This window comes from Scophthalmus maximus, chromosome 10 (genome assembly GCF_022379125.1).
Source record: "Scophthalmus maximus strain ysfricsl-2021 chromosome 10, ASM2237912v1, whole genome shotgun sequence".
NCBI classification, from domain to species: domain Eukaryota; kingdom Metazoa; phylum Chordata; class Actinopteri; order Pleuronectiformes; family Scophthalmidae; genus Scophthalmus; species Scophthalmus maximus.
In genome coordinates, this window is record NC_061524.1 from 17,481,135 (window position 1) to 17,501,193 (window position 20,059).

Consider the following 20,059-nt stretch of genomic DNA (forward strand, 5'->3'; position numbering starts at 1 on the left):
TTTGTTCATTTATTAATGAATCACTTAACTGATTTTGTCCATGACGTGTCAGAAAATCACGAAAAATTATATACACCATTTCCCACTGTCCCAACTGACGTCTCCAGTCAGTGATTGCTCGAGTCTAAAACCAAATATGTAAATCTTTACCATCATAAAGGAGTGAGAAGACTGTTGGAACAAGGGCTGCAACTAACGAATATTTTGATAATTGATTAATCTGTAAAGAATCAATTAATCGATTAGTTGTTTGGTCTGTAAAATGTCATAAAATGAAATAAAAAAATAGTTTTTCCCAATCCCCATGATGATGTTTTGTTTTGTCCACACACCAAAGATATTTAGTTCACTGTCATAGAGGAGCAATGAAATCAGAAAATATTGACATTGAAGCAGCTAGTTTTTCCCATAAAAACAACTTGAACCGATTAATCGATTATCAAAATATTTTGCCATTATTTTAGAAGTCGATTACTAATCGATTAATCGATTAACTGTTCTAGTTGCTCTAGTTGGAACCAGTACATTTTTGGCACTTGAACGCAATTATTGTTGACTCAAATGCATGCCAATTGGTTATCTGTTAATCACCTAGCTGATTTATTGTCAAATCTTTTCAGCTTCAGACTAAAGCCTGTGAAATCCTTTAGATGCATTTAGGTTGCATCATCGACATGTCTGAATATGTGTGTTTATTAATTTTCATCACTATTATGATTGAAAATATCATACACATTCATGCTATGATGCATTGTTTTACACTGTTAACCTGCATCAGGAGAACATTGCCCATGCAATTAACTGCATTGATATAATTAAGAATTGACTTTAGGTTTGGATTGCACATTACGCACATATACATAATCCAGTGTAAACGTAATAAACTGCAATAGGCCGACGTGCTCGACGGACGTGTTAGCGACAGCCTGAACTGACAGTTTAAACCGCGAAAAGTGACATTATGTTGGAAACTTCCCTAATTACAGCCACACGTGATCACTTTGACAGAAGGGAGCGTCGCGAGCGGACTCATTTGTATCCTTCCGCGCGGAGCACGAAGTAACCCGCGTGTTGCCCTTTTCCGGGTTCAAACAATTGAGTGTGTAAAAAGGCTGTTCTATATCGCGAATCGAATGGGTTTATTGTTACAAACGCCGCGGTTGGATACTGCGTTCGCTGGTTTTAAGTCAGATGCGGAACTATGTGGTGAAGGCGGAGTGATATTTTTTCTAAAATCCCAGCCTGTTCTACCTTCTTTTTTTCCCTCGGTGGAGGCCATGATGGGAGCCTGAGAGTTCAGCTGGAGCGAGAGGAGCGAGAAAAGAAGATGATTCCCCGGGACCCAGCTGTCAAACCAATCTCCGCCGATTCCTGAGCTTTGTATACTCTATATACATTCAAGGTGGAGCCTGTCACTTAATTTTCGGATGTGTTCTAGGCAATCAGTCGATGACAATGTTGAATCGTTAGGAGGCTCTTGGATCGAAGAAGGAGGCAGCGTTAGCTATTGTTGCTAGCTAGCTGCTTAGCTAGCGAGCTAGCTCCGTCTGGATACGGGTTTCGGGAACCGGTGAGTCCACTATCTCGCCGTCGAAGCGCGGCGGCTGCTGCTGCGACAGAGCCCCCGGCTCGGATCGTGTCGGACATCTCGAGGTGCACCCGAGGACAACTGCATGTATTTAATTCGGGGCTGTTTTGCAAGACGAATTGCGGGATTGGGAAAGTCGGGCCTGCGCGGAGGAGCAGATCGAGGCCCGTCTTTATGATCCAGAGGAAGCCTGTCTAATCCGACCCACGGCCACCGCTAGCTCTGCGGGCTAGCACGTCTCTGCGAGGACCTGCGAAATTCAAAGAGTAGACTGTCAGCGACTGCGTCGAACACGAGCCGACAGCCAATACCCGAAAAGCCCGTTTCCACCATTTACCCCATATAGACTCCTGTCACCTGCTTACAATGGCTGCGATTATAAAAGAAATGGTCAGCCGGAACAAAAGGAGATATCAAGAGGATGGCTTCGACCTGGACTTAACATGTATCCTTCCCCGTGTTCTCTCACTTCCTTTTCTTTTTTCTTTTTCTTTTGTTTTCCTTCCCCCCACAGCGCCGCGGAGCCCGATTGGCAACGCGCGATGGTCGCCTTGGTGTGTGGAAGTGGGCAGCGGGGATGTGAGGCGGTTAGCGGCTACCTAGCTCGCTGGCTAGCTGGTCAGACGGCGCAGCGTTCGCTGTCACCCAGCATGTTTGAAAGATGGTGGATCTGTCAAAGCAGCACGCATAAATGTCACGGGAACATTTTGGCCGGGAAAAGGGCCGTTGTGCTGCACAGCGGCGTGTCGGACCCGGCTCGAGCTTTTGAAATTATTAATGGCATTAAGTCTAGTCTATTAGTTTTTTTTTTGGGGGGGGGGGGGGGTCATTTGGTAATCACTGACAGATCTCAATTTGTATCCAGTGTTTATCTTGGGATGTGTTTTCTTTCATGCACACATCCATATGTATGCACAGGAGTTCTGGTCTATCATAACTCTGCAAGCTCGATTTCTCCCTGCCTCACCTTTGTCTTCTGTGTCTTGATGGATTGGAAGAAGAAAACAATCAAATTCCCTATTATTGGTGATGCGGTCATTTCCGGATTTGAGTGTTTCTATGTCAGGCCCCGTTTTGGGACTCATTTCTCATCTCGTACCACTGGTTAATTGTTGACCTGGTTCCCCCATGGTGCAGCATCGCAGGTACTGCCATCACTCAGGTGCTTTCACTTATTTGGGCTGGAGATAAACGAGATTAGTGGTCGACATGGTTGACCATGGCCAAACTCAGTACACACTGATCTGTGTTGGTGCAGAGCGCTGGGTCATGGCTGCGGTGGATGAGCACTTGACTCTGCATCAGGTTGTCAAACTGCCTTTTTTTTAGCCTATTGAGCCCCCGAGTTGAACATTTCTGGTGTTGGGAGCCAAGTAAGTTGTCGGTTTAACTGACAAATCCATAAACACGAGACGCATCTGCAACATTTTTGACAATCAATTCTTTTACTGGCAATTCTTTTATTACTCGAATGCAAACATTCACTTCTGGAGTTAGTCTTAACATTAGTCTTCTGGAGTAAATTGAACGTCTTTGGGCTTTGGGCTGTTTGTTGGACAAAACAAACATGGAATTGGGCTCTGAAAACATTGTGACTGGTAAATATTCCGACACTATCAAGCGATTAATGAACAAATCAAGAAAAAGTACATTATGGCAAAAATAATGGCAAGCTGCAGCCCTATCTGGTTCTGCACAGCATGTAAAAAAAAAAAAAAAAATGAAAAAGGTCGGTGTATTTATGGCCCAAATTTGCTCTGGTTATTGTCAGTGTCGTGGCATTGATGATAACACAGCTCAGCAGTGATTTTTTTTATTATTTATTTATTTTTTTATTTTTTTATCAAAAGTATAGAAATGTAAAGCTGAGTGAGTTACTTTGATTTTAATCCCACCACAAGAGATAGAAACAATCGAGCTGGATTCGGGGCAGAACTCCGTTTTCTGTGATGTAAGAGTTACTGCAGATGCTTGAAGCGTGTGCATCACAACAGTTGATCAGATGTTTCTCACTTGCTGTTATAATGTGGTGAAGCTCGTGTCGAGACTGTAAGTGGCAAAGCTCTGTGGTGTGCAGGTGCGAAGCGGGTCACGCCACTCCAAAAGGGCCGTCGTGTCTTTGGCTTGAAGTCGTGTGTCGTTCAGATGTGGGCCCTTTCGAACTGTCCCTTTCATCCTTTTTTTTTTTTTTGGCATGGTGTCTAAAAACAATATGGGCTCTCTGCTGTTATGTAATGCAGTATCACAGTTCTGGGAATTGCCCTTAAAATAGAGTTGCCAGTGATCTTGTATCAGCGTTGCTGTCTGAGTGCTCTCTCCCTCTCAACCCACCACCTCTCCTTTTCTCTTTTTCTTTACTACTCCCACTCTAATACTCCCTCCCTCTGCTTGCCCCCTTTCCTATGCTCTCCTCCTTTCCTGTCCTCCCCACCCCCTCCTCACTCGGCGCTCGCCGGTTCCCACTCCCCCCCCTCCCCTCTCCTCTCTCGTTCTCAGTTGTGGATTTGGCGTATGCATAGAGCTGAGGCAGGGCTGGCTTAAATGAAAAGGCGTGCCTGAAATGGCAGATTTTTTTTTTTTTTTCCCCTTTTCCCCCCTCCTACTTGGAGCTTCCGTCGGGGGTCCCTCATGTGTGTTTCCTCCCAGCTGCAGAGACCAAGCCCCCCATGTTCTGGGCTGAGGTTCTCCTGGGAGCTCTGGAGCTTTTTAAAAACACTTAGAATAGTCTTACTGGGATCACATTGCCAGTAGGTCCAAGGGTTAGAGTAGCCCATTTAACGGCACAGAAAAACCTGTATTTGGCTCCTAATTAGGTCTTTGAGGCATCAATGGGCGGGATTATGGCACAGTATGTACAGATAGGCTACAGAGAAGGCAGCTTGGCAGTATATAAATGCAAATAAAACCATAGATTTGCTGTTGGGCTTGTTGAATCCATGCATCAGGCCCTAACGGTGCTGAGCATACCTGAGCTGCACCAAGCTGCTGTAAGGCACTTACTGAATTCCTCTTGCAGAGGTTTGTTGAAGATTACCGTCCAAAATTATTAGAAATTGCAATCACCTTTGTTCACATGTCCGTTGTCGTACAATTGACCTCGGCTACTAAGAATGGATTCCAACATTTTCCCCTACTTGCAGGTCTCTCACAGGTGTGTGCTCTCTCCATGAAAAAGCTTGTTGTTGTGTGCATTGCATGTGCAATATCACCATTGTTGTCGGATGCGTGTGTCAAATTTTTCTGACCTGTTAAAAAGAGATTTTGACTATGGAAAAAAAATAAGGCCTGCTCAAAATGAACCAGACGCGTCCAAATTTGAAACATTCAGCTTTTCTATTTTTGACACCGTGGCACAGGAAGTGTAAGAGAAGGTTGCCCTTTAGTCAGTGGATAAAGTGTGAAATCCTGCAGCTTACGGCGGCGAGCACACTTCAGTTACAGGTAGGCGTTGCAGCCAAGCCTCAGAAGACATGCATGCCAACTCAATTATTCTCTTTCTGCTGCACGACACTGATGTGCGCCTTTTTTCTTTTTTTTTTTATTAAGATTGAATGTGTATCACCATATAATTGGCCACGACATTTCGATCGCTATCCCGCTATGAGTTGTGGCAGCGGGTCCGATGATGTAAGGCAACTGTAAACGCGCACGAGGTAAAGCGCGAAGCAGGCTGGTGCAACCAGAAGTCGGACTCCTGCTGGAATCTGGTGCGTGTGGTTCCACTTGTGTCTCGTCCGTCGTTGAGTGTTACAGAAACACAACAGCTACCTCCTGCTGCACCTGCAGCCTGCAAGTCAAGACACAAAGGATTCTTGTTTGATGTGATGTTTTTTATTTTTCTCCTACCGTGCGTCTTCCTGTTGCGGGGATTCGATCTCCCAGATATTCAAATTGGTCCGGCTGAGCTCGAAAGAGAGATAAGCCGAACATTTGCGATCATCCCAATATAACTTTGGGCTCTAAAAATACATGCAGGTCAGGGAGCAGAGACTCTCCTCGTGCACGCACATGTGGGCCTGGCCCGAGTGGGAGCGCTGTCCTCTCTGCCTGCGTCTCACTGTCAAGGCCATCTGTCACGCGCACGCACGCACACACACACACACACACACACACACACACGCACACACACACACACACACACACACACACACACACACACACACACACACACACACACACACACACACACACACACACACACACACACACTAACCAACCAGCCCACCTCCTGTCTATCCATAACTACAACAGCCTCATATTGACACTGGCTGAAACTTGCTCATGCTCTGCTGCTCTCCTCTGCATTCTTGTAATTGTGCTCTAACTCTGAGAATGAGTAAGTCTACCCATGTGTCAACAGCTGAAGACTAAAGTTATTATTATTTTTTATTATCATTTTAATATATTTGCTCTAGGAATTTGCCATTGAATACAAAATGTGGTGCTGGGCACCCCATGTCTTTTGTGGTGCTGGGCACCCCATGTCTTTTGTGTAAAAGTTCAATGTACCTTTTCTTAACTCCTGCCTGAACAGATATCTACCCAAACATTATTGCTATGGGCTTTCCAGCAGACAGACTCGAAGGCGTGTACAGAAACAATATAGACGATGTAGTACGGTGAGTTGTGCTGCCGCTGCTTCTGCTATGTGGTCATAGAAAAAGCAGAAGAGCGAGGCATTTTATTTTAGAACATTTGTGGTCAATTACATTTTGCTCTTGATCGTTTATTGATTTTTAACGAATATGTTTTCTGTCCTGGTTACATTTCCCTCAGGTTTTTGGATTCAAAGCATAAAAACCATTACAAAATCTACAACCTGTAAGTGTTCGCACACTGTTGTTCGTACCTGAACTGCTCATCGCCTACTCGCTAACTTCCTCTTGTTTGATCACTGACTGGATTCTGTTCTTCCCTTTTCAGCTGTGCAGAAAGACACTACGATGCTGCCAAATTTAACTGCAGAGGTATGCTGCTTTACATGTTCTGCAGATGATTTCCATGTTTAAAAGAAAACAATCTGACCAGAAAAGCCTAGTGACAACCAAAATCTGACAATATATCCCCTGTGTCTTCTCCCCGTCTTGTCTCCTCTCATCTGCCTATGCGCTCTTGTCCCACACTCATTCCCTCTCTTGTTGCAACTTTGCGTGGGCCCGCGTCCCGTCACGCATCAGTTGCACAGTTCCCCTTCGAAGACCACAACCCTCCTCAGCTGGAGCTAATTAAGCCGTTTTGCGAAGACCTGGACCAGTGGCTCAGTGAGGACGACAATCACGTTGCGGCCATCCACTGTAAGGCCGGGAAGGGCAGGACGGGAGTCATGATCTGCGCCTATCTCCTCCATCGCGGCAAATTCCTGGAGGCCCAAGAAGCGCTCGACTTTTACGGCGAAGTCAGGACAAGGGATAAGAAGGTACGGGCGTTCCATGGAGACTGAATGTCAGCACAGCAGCTCTTATCAGTTCTGATCAACTGTTCCAAACAGGCCTGCTGGTCTGCTGATTATTTTCTTGATAAATTGTTTTGTCTGTTAGAGTCTGACTCAACCTCACTATCAAAATGGCTGTCAATTAATTTTCAATTTCAGCTCACACACACACACACACACACACACACACACACAGAGGAAAGAGTCCTTTCGTGATCTGAAATGTTGTTACTGTCGTTGCAGGGAGTAACAATCCCGAGCCAGCGCCGCTACGTCTACTACTACAGCTACCTACTGAAGAACCAGCTAGAGTACAAGCCGGTGGCGCTCCTCTTCCACAAAATGGTGTTCGAGACTCTCCCCATGTTCAGCGGGGGCACCTGCAGTGAGTCACACTCATGTTCAACTTTAACTCCGCAGCAGGGCGTAGGCAATGCATGCCGCTGTTCAAACGGAACAAGGACCTTGGATGTGATGTGTATGCGCCTTGTAGGTCTCACCCACGCTGCAGTGTAGCAGAGAACAGGTCACCTGCACTAGAGCGGAGACGTCCACCGCCGGGATTGAGTTTTGCCGTTCTGGACCCTATGCGTAAAAAGAGCAGCTCCTTACTGGTTAGGTTGCCGCTTAAATCAGGCCAACTTATTCTCTGAAATCAAATCGGTTTGTCATGATGGAATTTTCAAATGTTTTTAGTATCATAGTTTTTTTTTTATGGCATCGGTCACTGAAGAATAGCACGTGAAAATGTTTTTAATATCACAGAAACCTCCAAACTCTTGCATAGTTGAGCAAGTAGTTATTTTAGCCATCATTCTGTCTTTTTATCTTTTTAGCAGTTTGTTCAGATAGTTAATTTATAATTTATGTGGGCAGAATTTAGAGGAATTACAACATGTACAGTTTAAACGGGCCATATCACTCTGCACAAGGCCACTGAACTGCGCACTCGCACACCGTGTGCTTTATCAGCACACAACCAGGAAGTTATTTAAAGTCACTACAGGAATTAAGTGCATTGGTCAGTGATCGTTTTATTTTTACATACAATAGCACAGCGTTAATAAGCTAATCTGGCTCACGAGTATTTACATAGCACTGCACATTTGCTTGAAGCTTTGAGTGTTATGGCATTACAGTAAAATGGTGTGTATGCAAACGATGACACAGACGCAAAGCTGTGGGACTCAGAATCTGCTTTATTTGAAAAGAGTGCGGAAACCAAAACTTTTTTATCAACGTATACTGAATACTTTTCCACCAGCTCGAAAATACCATCGACGCGCCTGCGAGACGTCAGGTGATATTTCTGAGCAAATAATGACACTTTTTCACTATTTGCCTTCAGGCACAAATGTTTTTCTTGTTTTTTTTCAACATCCATGACTGTATTTACTAAACATGTTGGTGCTGTGAAGTTTCCTGTACACAGAAAATGGTTTTAGAGGTTCAATTGGGCTCTATAAGGCCAAACAACCTTGTGTGTCTGAGTCACACTGCGTTGTGCTTTTTTAATATCTGAATCTGTCCATTTTTAACTGCCGGGTCAGAAAGAGAAAAAACCCAGCCTCCGCTTCCTTCATTTCTGTGGCTTTTTCACCCTAACACCTGACTGGCACTGTATTGATTCGCTTCTCTCCCTCTAACTCCCTTTTGAAAAGGCCCTATTCTGAGTTTGACGTCTTAATACATACTCACCGCCTTTCTTTTATTTAAATTCTTTAGCCTCAGGTTTTAGGTCACTGCAGCAGTTTGATAACTGTGTTACGACATAATTCAACATCACACCTTTCCGTTTGTCGAATCCCGTGTTTTGTGGTCGTGAGGTTTTCCGCAATCTCAAGTTCCCCCTTTCTTCCTTCCCCTTTGTGCATCTCACGACACACCAGGTCCCATGTCAAACGGATGAGGTTCATGCCTCCACTTTAAAGCCACGTACTGTATGTTGTGTTTTTTTTAAAAGAGAAGCTGTGTAGATGCAGATATCTGTACATATTTGTGTTGAGCTCTTGTGTTTGCGCCTGCTGTGCCGTCAGCCAGCCAGACCCTGTTGTGTGATAATCTCCTTCTCTCTCTCTAAGGGGACAGTACCGTTAAAAACAGGAACGAGCCGACCCCTCAGGGCTTCAAGAAAGGGAATTGGCATTGGGGTAAATGAGCCTTTTATCCATTATTATCATCATTTCACTCATTGGCTTTTATACGGCCCCAGAGATCCACCAGGCAGGAGCAGTCTGAGGTAGACATGTTGCCCGGCAGGATAGCACTATAGCTCACAGGCAGATGAAGTCATCTCCAACACAACCAAGAAGAAGGGAGGGTTAAAATGATTTCTATGCAACATGTTGCGCTCTGGTCCAAGACCAAACTGTGACTGTCTATCAGAATAGGGTCCTGTGTCTCTGGTTCTGGGTCTCCTTTTGGGTGTTACATTTTGTGATCTGTAACTTTCACTTTCCCCTCCCTTTAATTTTAAAAATAATAATATTTTGTCACTTTTTTTAATGCATTTATTCATTTGGTTTGGGGGGTGTGCTTTGCTGTTTCTTTTGTTAAACTCATGGAATAACACTTTGTATCACTTGTCTTGCTCTCTTGATTCACTCCCTGCTCCCCTCATCACTCACTCCTCCTCCCTGTGTTCTCCCTCCCCTACCCCACCTGTGCAACATCAACTTTTATTTTCTTGCAGATCCCCAGTTTGTTGTCTACCAACTGAAAGTCAAGATACACACGTCGCACCCCGCACACACGCGCCGCGAGGACAAGCACATGTTTTTCGAATTCCCCCAGCCGCTGCCGGTTTGTGGAGACATCAAAGTGGAGTTCTTCCATAAACAAAATAAGATGATGAAGAAGGCAAGTTGTGTTTGTTTGGCTTCTCTGTAGCTTCATGTGCCTGGTCCATGTCAAATTCAACTGTCGGCCTATAAGAGCTTATTTTCTCCACCGATTGTCATTGCGACTGCTGTCACAACCCTATGAAAAGACCAAACCAAAAAGAAATCAGAAAAAAGAACAGAAATGATCTTTGTCTTTACAGCCTCTTTTTTTTTTTTAACATCTGCATCTTCAGTAAAATCATACGTGTTGAGAAAATGGACCAACACATTGGGTTTCACCGTATTCAGTTCCTTATCTCTCATTACTCTGCCCTCCAGGACAAAATGTTTCACTTCTGGGTGAACACCTTCTTCATCCCTGGACCAGAGGAGAGCGGGGACAAGATGGAGAACGGGGCAGTGAACAATGCTGAGAGCCAGCAGGGGGGACCGGTGCAGGGGCAGGGGCAGCCGCAGCCTCAGCTACAGACGCAGCGCGCCGAGAGCAGGGACAGCTGCAGGGACAGCGACAGGGACTACCTCATCCTGACGCTCACCAAGAATGATTTGGACAAGGCCAACAAAGATAAAGCTAACCGCTACTTCTCGCCAAACTTCAAGGTAAGCAGTGACAGAAGCTGGGAGCCTTTTAGATAGATGGGGGCGAGCAATCATAAGGCTTGTTTGTGATTTAATTTTCATTGCGCAGACTGAAGTTGGTTTGTCTTTTTAATTCCCAATTTCAGGTGAAGTTGTATTTTACGAAAGCCGTGGAGGAGCCTTCGAATTCTGAGGCAAGCACTTCGACATCCGTCACCCCGGACGTTAGCGACAATGAGCCAGACCATTATCGATACTCTGACACCACTGACTCTGATCCGGAAAATGAACCTTTTGATGAAGAGCAGCACACGCAAATCACAAAAGTGTGAACTCTTTTTAAACAGGAAAAAGAAGAAATTATACACCAGAAAAAAAAAAGGAGAAAACTTGAATATAAACTCAAAAGAAGAACCTTTGACCCTTCCCTCCCCCCAGACGGCAATAGAATATCATCATGTCAAATGCCAATTTTAGGGAAAAAAAAGATAAATATCCTGACCAATATATTGTTTTTTTATTTTTCTTTTTTTTCTGTGGCACGGCCATGTACCATGTGCGAGGTATTGACACTGTTGCCCCATGGGAAAAGGTGCTGTAGCTATAAAAAAAAAGTGTTTATATATATATACATACGTATATGTATATACATATATACATGCATATATAAGCAAACTTTTTTGTGTCAAAGACAATGGAAAGAGTACCACAATCAGGAGACGGGAGTTGAAGTGTGGGAGAAGTAAGAATGATATACTAGGACTATGCTGCTCCTTCTCCTGTCGAAACCAAGGCCAGTGCTGCAGTCACTTTGTTTCACTCCCTCTCTTCTCCTCCCCCCTTTTCCTCATCTTTTACCCCCCCCCCCCCCCCCCCCCCATCCTATCCTCCTTTACTGTGAATGCTTCTTGTGCTCTTTGCAGGCTGTCTCACGTGACTTTTGGCCTTTGTGCAGTGCAAACTGCATGCGGGCAGTGGGTTGGGGGTGGGTGGGGTTATGAAGAGGCTGTGATGATGTCTAAAGCATTGCCATTCCTGTTCCCACTGTGTATACGTTAAATTATGCAGAACAAGGCATCCCATGTAATTGTTAATGTTTTTTTTATCCTAAGATAATAAAAATATAATACACAAAAACCGCAGGGATACAAGTGTTTGCAATAATGTCGGACACTACATTTAATGGACAAGTGGTGATTTGCATGTATTGGAATTTGGCGTCCATCCCTAATAAATGTATGCAACGTTGTCTTTTTCGTAAAGAAACCGGCCTTGAGATGTGTCTTGTGCGTGGGGTTCCCTGTTGCTTTGAGTCATGCTCAGAAAATTACATCAGAGCTTTAGGTAATACTCTCCCTCTCGCTGTTTGCGGTTAACAAACATCATGCAGAATGAAAATTAGTTTTTGTAATAGGCCGTTGTCGTCATGGCGGCGAGGCCGGTGCAGTCTTTTAAACTTGACACCGGTGCTGTCAGCTGAAGTCATTACATTATGGCCAGACCCCATCATCTTAACTTGAGGGGGGCACACAAGCGCTGCACTTGATGAGAAAAATGCTGTAAACCAGATTGTCGTCACAGCTGCTGGAACTGTGTTAACAGTCACTTCCTGCTTTAAAGGTCATGCACTGCAAATAGAAGGTGGGGACGTGATGGAAGCATTATTATTAAAAGTTCAACTGTGGGCAAAGAGCCAACTTATAAAATAATAACCGACTCCACCAGTGACTACTTCACATGAATGGCAGAGCAACAGTTTGCTTCTTTCTTTTTCAAACTTACCTGGTAATTGAAGTAACACACAAACTTAGATTTCATTTAATGATCTTCTTTTCAGATCAGAAAGATTTTTGTTGTTATTTTGATATTTCTGTCGTGTAAGAGTATATTTCAGATTTCAACTCAAACTCTTGAGCGCTTGGACGAAAGAACAGTAACATTAACAAAAGCAGCCCAGACCCCATACCAAACCCATCAGTGTAGCATGCAGAGTGGCTGCTGCTGGGTAATCAAGGCGTTCGTCACATGAAATGAGTGGAGGAAGGAAAGGCGAGCAGCCCAGGGAGGGAGGAGCGCGAGGGCCCCGGGCAGCCGAGCTTGCTCCGCTCGCAGGCTTGTGCGACTCCCCCGAATGAAAGAGTAACAGGATTAACGACCATGTCACTGTGATAGGAGAGCAGGGTTGTGACAAGGCCCTGGCTAAAGCATGGCCCAAAGTCTCCTGATAATAAAATAAAGTATGAATTAAACATATATGGTTAAATAAAAAAAGAAATGTCCTACCCCCGGGAGGCAGGAGTCACATAATCCCCCCTCTGCTCTATTAAGACTTCGGTCCCTGGCTCTTTGGTGTTGATGGAGACATCAAAGCCAACCAGTGCAGTGTCAAACGAGACGGGCAGCAGTCGCAGGGGCCCGACTGTAATTGGCCTAGCCGAGGAGGAGGGAGAGACTCTGGTCGATTAATAATGAATGTGCTGCGCTGGGTTGAGGAGGACCAGAGAGAGATGCCTCCGCTCTCCACAGGCAGGCGAGACTGAAGAGAGCGAAGAGGAGCTCGAGCTGGAGAGTCCACGTCTCTGCCTCTTGATTGCCCTCCTCAACACACACGCACGCACGCGCTCAGCAGCAGCAGCAGCAGCAGAGGCCGCATCTGAAATATTAATCTAATCAATATACAGCTTCATTTGTATGTTTTGTGCACCGGCTCTTCTGAAATATGTTTTTTTTTCAGATTGTTTTCAGCATCGACGTCCCTCTCAGATGATTTTGCTTTTTTGGTTTAAAACTGGGATTTTGCTTCATTATGTGAGTCATTAATTATACATCCAGCCAGATAAAGATGTAACATAAGTATGGTGTGAAAAAAAATCAGTTGCTCCACTCCTTATGTTAGTCCATCCATTAGGGAAGCCTGCTTCTGCCAAGAGAAAAAGGAATGTAAACACTTACTGTAAGTCAAATAATAAAATAAATAAAAAAACTTACAATAACAATAATAATACAATAACAGTCGGAATTATGACATGGGTCAAAAGTTTGACCTCCTGAAAAAGTCATCATGACATAGGTCCCAGTTTTTGATTGTCAAATAGTTCATTAATAAGTTAATAAAGCTATGGAAAATCTGTTTTTGATCAATAAATCAAATATAATGAGCCAATCTATCAGTATAATTGGACAGTAAGTCACAGTTAGAGGTAGAAAATCCATAATCATGAGGTATGAAATTATTCATGATAATGAGTTAAATACAGATTTTTAAAAATTGAATCATAGGTAGATTTTACGAAAAAGTCAGTTGATAATAACCCATTTATGTGTGACATTAAAATTGATGACAGCACTGCGATCCGATTACATTTGACCACATGAAAGTACAGATGTTAACGCACCCAAGACGCATTCGATTGGATGGACTGTGACCGGATCGGCCAGGGGAGACGTTGTGACCACAGTGAACACAAGTGTAATGGAAATTGTGTTCTCAATCTACGTACGACAACAATGGTGCGCGACTGTACCAAAGCAGGGAGGCAGCAGCGGGCAGTCATCAGCCAGTAAACACACAAAGCAGCAGAGTCCTGAATGTGTTTGGAGATACTCATGGATTCAGTGAAGATGAGACCAATGAGAAAAGCAAAAATGATCAGGAACAGTCTCCCATTGTGAAAAGGGGGGAAAAAAGAGCCAACACTAAAATGTAGAGATTTAAGGCTACAGTATTATGACCAAATGTGGATGAGTTGTGTATGTGGTGGTGGGGGGCTCTGTCTGGCCTACAAAGAGAGGATAAACCCAAGCTGGTAACCCCATTTCCCTTCCATCTGTTGGTAGCAGTTGTAGAGCATGGCTGCACTCACCAGGACCTGGCAACCCATCCCCCAAGCCCTCTTTCTCTGGCTGACTGCACAGCTGTGTTGCGTTTGGATTAGGCCAAGAATAAAACAGGAAGTAGAAATTAAACAAAAGCTTAAACACACACACACACACACACACACACACTGTAACTCACCAAAGACTCAGCAGCAGCAACAGCAGCAGCACAAGTGACAGCCTGTGGAAAAAGTGCACACACCCACACATGCGGACCGTGGCGCTCGCACAAACACACTACAGCACGAACAAAGTCGTACTCTGCCTCCCACAGACTCACATAAGCCCAGGCAGGACCACAGGCACATCGTTTCTCTGTGCCCACACTCATGCTCACACACACATATGGTATGCTTTTTACATGCTAAGTGCCTCTCTGCCTCTGCTCTTCATGGTGGTCTGCTGTGGCGGCTGACGAGGAGGAAAACGAGGACAACAAAAAACACGCTCCATCAGTCTTGGAGCATGCCACTGACTGTAGCGGATGCTTATGTGGAAGTGTTTTGGTTTGTGAGATGTCATGCAAACGTTGTGTTCGCAAAACACAAATGACTATGAATAAGATGACACTAGTCGCTTTTCATTCACTTTTCTGTGTGATTCAGACGTACTGGAACATGAAAAATTTTGAAGGTCTAGAGTCGCAGAAACACTTCATTTCTTGTTGATCTTTTTTCTTTCTTTATGAATCCACAACATTAAAGCTGGAACCCCATCCATCTTTTCTTTGAGGAGGATTAAGACAAGCAATGTGATTCCATTATGCATACCATTCATCCTGTGTGACTTTTACTCTTTTGATGCAAGATTCTTCAAGGTCAAACTTCAACATGACCTTATTGGTCAAAAGCAGCTAAAAAAAACACTAATTCTGGATACCACATACAGTAATAACAAATCATAACAAGCCTATGAAAGTAGCAGAATGCATTAGGTGTTGATCATCATCACTCCTCTATCCCTTTGTGACATTTTAGCTCCTAAAGGTTTCAGACTATCAAATGAAGTCATTCTTCTCTCTGCTGTCAACTTGGTCCTACTTTCAGAAAAAAAGCCTCCGTGTGGTTTCTCGTTTTGTGTGTGAATGCACCAAAATAGCCTTGTGATAGCACACAGTAACTACGGTGAATGAGGAAGTGGAATAGGGAAAATGAAGAAGAAGGAGATTGGAAATGCAAAGCTGCGTGACTGTGTACGGAGCAGCCGCAGAGTTAGTTTAGCTGGCGAGGTGCATTTGATGGAAATCCATGAAAGTGCTTCTCGTCATGAGTTGGACCAAATGTTAATGAATAGACGGTAAATGTTTTCAGATGTTGTTTTTACCATCAAGACTTGAGTCACCTAATGAGTCACACAAGCTCTGTTTCTCTCTTTCTGTGTGTGTGTGTGTGTGTGTATGTGTGTATTGTGGCATCACAAGGGGACGTGTGGTAGAGGGACTTTATATTCCTCTACAGGAGTGCCTACCCCATAACAAGATGGCCGCCACCCGAACTACAGGTCCCAGAATGCGACGCACGGGGAGGTGCAAATGCCTCGGTCCCTTGATTAAAGCAGGTGCTCAGGCACTGAGAGGAAACAAAGGGTGCTGCAGAGGCGGAGAGCAGAGAGGAGTTTGGGGAGAGACCGACATTATAAAAAGAACCTAAGTTTCTAGGACTTTGTGAAAGTATTTGGTTTGCTCCCAGTAAGCTGTTGAGTTGGATTTACTGTTTTGCGTTGGACTATTTTCTGGAAGAGATTGCTCTAAAATAAAAACCTCTGTTTGCTTGCAACTGCGTTTTGGCTGTTCTCTGCCCTACACTCCGCCTGCTGCAAAGAAAAACCTCTCACGACATCACAGTGTGTGTGTGTGTGTGTGTGTGTGTGCATGTGTACGTGTGTGTGTGCGTGTGAGTTTTTGTTGACATGGATATGCCAGCATGCTTGTCAGCTTGTGTGTGTTTATGTGCGTTTTTATGAATACGAGAAGCACATGGAAACACTTACTGTATTGCTGTCACCTCTGACCCCTCCCCTTTCTCATAACGCACGCTGGCACGCAAACTCACCCACACACACACGCGCGCAGACACACACCCGCACACATGCACACGAGTAGTTGTTCTCCCTATGTGATCAATGGAGAGCACATATGTGTCCATTGTACTGAATAATAGTCAACGTGCGTAGCCAGAGGCAAAAAAAAACATGGAAAGAAGCATAGTGGCTTCACCATAGGACTCTCCTCTCCTCGCCTCTCCTCTACACATATACAGCCAGCACAGCATTCATGCATGCACATATTTTTCTACGACAGGAACTTGCATTGTGTGTCTGTGGCAGGAACCCAGTGGTGAAAAGTGCTGCTGCTGCAGGGCTTTATGTTCATGTGTGAATTTGTGTTTGTATAAGAGTGTTCATTCATACACCAGACTCTATACATTCAAAAGACTTGACTTTGACAGGCTCTGCTCTCTACCTGACTTCTATGCTGAAATCTTAGAGCGGGCGTAATCCTTCCCCCGAGCCTCCTCCTCCTCCCCCTCGCTCTCTTCCCTCTCTCCATCTAGTGTCATCAGGAGGGTAATACGAGGCATATGGCTGCTGATGACAGTCCCTAATCCTCGCGCTGATAACTGATAGTTACCCGCGAACTCCTCATCCCCATCTCATCCTCGACTATAAGAAAGAGGGAGGGAGGCAAGTGCACGCGTGCCGGCTGATATACTCTTTTGCTCAGTCTCGGCATCCCTCCGCTCTGTTACTCCCAGCCGAGAGCCATTATCTGAAATGACTGATGTGAAAAGGGCTGATGGACAAGACCGTGAAAGTTAAAAAGGAAGTATTGCAGGGAAGAAAAAAATGCTTCTGGGTTTTCTAGTTCATGAGTTGCGTCCCAATAAAATAAATACAGATCAAATACTGTACACTTTGAGAACTTTTGGAGGATCCACACATCATTACAAACTCGAGTCCTGGCAGTTTTAAAGCGGCTCGTTTTTAGTCGTTACCAACACAGTGACTCTTTGCATTTCTTTAGCACTGGAGTTTGGTTAGGTACGGCACAATGCGACACAGTGCGGCGTTTCGGACACTTGTAGTAATAGTTTGACGTTTAAAAAAAAAACTTTTGTCACCTCTTTGCCAAAAGTTCTATTTAAAAAAAACAATCGGTACCACTCTCACCTCTTTACGGTGAATGTGAATCTACAGTCAGTTATCTTAGCTCAGCATAGAGACTGAGAACAGGGGGGAATAGTTAGCCTGGCTCTGTCCAAAGGTTATCAACATCCCAAAAGATGACTCTACCCTGTTTATTAATATGTACATAAATCCAAATGTGAAAATGTGATTTGCCAGACTATTTCCTTGGAAACCACATAGCACCAATACCGTTGTTGTTTCTTTTTACCTTTCCACTGAGCGAGGCTTGCTCTTGGTGCTAATAAATTACTACTTCCCAATGGTCGACGCGGTGCACCACCAGAACTACAGTTGCGCCGGCACCATGGCAGTTTTCTTTTTGGATGAGAACAGTTGTTTACCAGAACATCTTTGACAGTGACAAACATTGTGGGCTGGGTGTGTAAACCAACAGGTCAGTTTTTTTCTGATCTACACAGTGCTGCACGCATATATTTAAACCTTCCGACGTAAACTTCTTGCCGGCAAATGTTTATGGCTGAAGCTATTTTCACCGTATCTGATGATTCCTCTGGAGAAGCAGTGTGCAATGGAAAATGTCTGGTGTGTGTGTGTGTGTGTGTGTGTCTGTGTGTGTGTGTGTGTACATACATCCTTGTACAAACAAGTGACATACTTTCTGGGGGCCGAGTGGATGTCAGTCACGGGAGTGGGTGAGCGCGGTCCGTCCTCTCATTTCGAGCCTGCCAGTCAGCCAGCCACTCAACCAGCCCGGGAACCAGCCAGCCAGAGCTTTTTAAAGGGCCTGTGATTTGACAGAATCCCGTGGGGGGGGGACATGGGGGGGATTAGGATTAGCAGCTGTTTCCCCTCAAACACTGGAGAAGATAGGCTATAGCTACACCACACTGATAGCAAATTAATAGATGAATAGAACATGCATTGCGTCGTCTCAGATAATGTGCTCAAGCCCTCCGTTTCATAAATAGCGAGGAAGGTGTCCTCTTCTTGAACTCGCCTGTGCGCATCCGCTGTCACACATACGGAGTAGCAGCGAGGGAGGCGAAGGCATATTGTGGCCGTGAGAAAGGTTTAAAACATCATCACTTTAATCTGCGAGCACAAAGCCAGCTACAGATTATGCTTGTGCCTCTTAAGCGATTCTGCTGCAGATCCGGTTTAGATGACCCCCGCTAACACCCTCAGAGACAGGGGCTTTTAACCCCAAACAAACACTGATAGCAAGCGGCCATCGAATGGGGAACACACAGCGAGCAAACACACATATTATCCACATCCATGGCATGCTCGTTGTCTTTGCCCACACACAGCATCTAAAAACACATTCTACATGTACACACGCACACACACGCGCACGCACACACACACACACACACACACACACACACACACACACGGCACGTGCTTGCAGCCACAGACAATAACAAATAAACACACCGGCTTATGTTGGTTCCACTTTCACGCGTTTCAGGTTATTAGGCGAGGCACGGAAAGCCCAAACTGTTGCGTAGCTAACAGGTTTTTGAGGTAAGAATGACACGGCCGCAGGTGTGAGGCGACAGCACACAAAGAGGCCGTCCCTCAGACTGTCACACATACACCGCCTCGAATGAGGATGACACTGCTGTGACGCTGTCAAGAGCCACGGCACGGATGAAATGGCACAAATGCACGTGTGAGTTATCTAAAGATTTTCTAATTCAAAGGCTCACAGAGGAAAGTTTACCAGACGCTGAACTCCTGCAGCCTTGTAGGAGTTGTGTGTTACCTGTATTACAGGAGCTGAGGCAACACACACACACACGCACACACACGCACACATGCACACACACACACACACACACACACACACACACACACACACACACACGCACACACGCACACACGCAGATTTTTCCTCAGTCTCTTTTAAACTGGAGCGCCAACCGCACAATTAGCTCCCTCTGAGTTAATGACTAGTCTTCTCCATCGCTTAGAAAAACCTCAAAAGGCCACGCCGAACGAAGAGCGCACTCAATTCTAACCCGGCTGGGTATTTCTTTCACATCTGTCCTAATATTGAACTGTTTCAGCTCACGCGATTGACACACCCTGTATAATTCACCGTATCTTTTAAAAGGTACCTCATTCATGTTTAATTGTAAATATACATTATTAACCATCGACGCTCAGCCCGAACTTAACCTTTGCTGAAAAAAAACGAGGCAGCATTTGCAAGCGGAAATGGAAAGCGGGCGAAAGTGAGATACAGGGGAGAAAGGGGATATGTAAAAGTGGAGCGAATTCGACAGCGGTTCGCCACAACACTCGTGAGACCTGAAGGATGAGTCAGAGAAGGGATGGCCATGTCAAAGGAAATTGTGAAAGTATAAGACAGAGGAAGAGGGTGGTAGGGGGCGGGGGGGGGGGGGGGGGGGGGGCTTTGAATTTAGCCTTGGAATTGAACTCGGAGAATAGAATTATAACAATATTATCATATAGCAATAGCTGTCAGCCCCGTGGAAAAATGATTCTCTCGCGTGACAAAGCTTTTTAACCAGTTTTTACCCACCATTTCAATGAGCCTCAAATTAACTGGTCTCTACCCCCTCTCCC

At 44.9% G+C, this 20,059-nt stretch overlaps 1 protein-coding gene across 2 annotated transcripts; it reads left to right on the forward strand.

Moving 5' to 3' along the window:
* Positions 1–1,097: 1,097 nt before the first annotated feature.
* On the forward strand, positions 1,098–11,717 carry LOC118283490 (phosphatidylinositol 3,4,5-trisphosphate 3-phosphatase and dual-specificity protein phosphatase PTEN). Of its 2 annotated transcripts, XM_047335097.1 has the most exons (10): positions 1,104–2,033; positions 6,123–6,207; positions 6,365–6,409; positions 6,512–6,555; positions 6,766–7,004; positions 7,263–7,404; positions 9,101–9,169; positions 9,712–9,878; positions 10,181–10,462; positions 10,588–11,717. In XM_047335097.1, exons 1-10 carry the CDS (start codon positions 1,955–1,957, stop codon positions 10,771–10,773), a joined length of 1,338 nt encoding a protein of 445 aa, XP_047191053.1. In that variant the 5' UTR covers positions 1,104–1,954; the 3' UTR covers positions 10,774–11,717. The 2 variants fall into 2 exon arrangements, with proteins under 2 accessions (XP_035461410.1, XP_047191053.1); XM_035605517.2 differs by lacking the exon at positions 9,101–9,169 and having other exon boundaries at positions 1,098–2,033.
* The last annotated feature ends 8,342 nt before the right edge of the window (positions 11,718–20,059 follow it).

Excerpts from the sequence above, each read along its gene's own strand:
- LOC118283490 (XM_047335097.1), top strand. The coding sequence starts at position 1,955 with ATGGCTGCGATTATAAAAGAAATGGTCAGCCGGAACAAAAGGAGATAT. Across the intron at positions 6,208-6,364 it reads AATATAGACGATGTAGTACG|GTTTTTGGATTCAAAGCATA; the intron begins GTGAGTTGTGCT and ends CATTTCCCTCAG. Across the intron at positions 7,005-7,262 it reads TCAGGACAAGGGATAAGAAG|GGAGTAACAATCCCGAGCCA; the intron begins GTACGGGCGTTC and ends CTGTCGTTGCAG.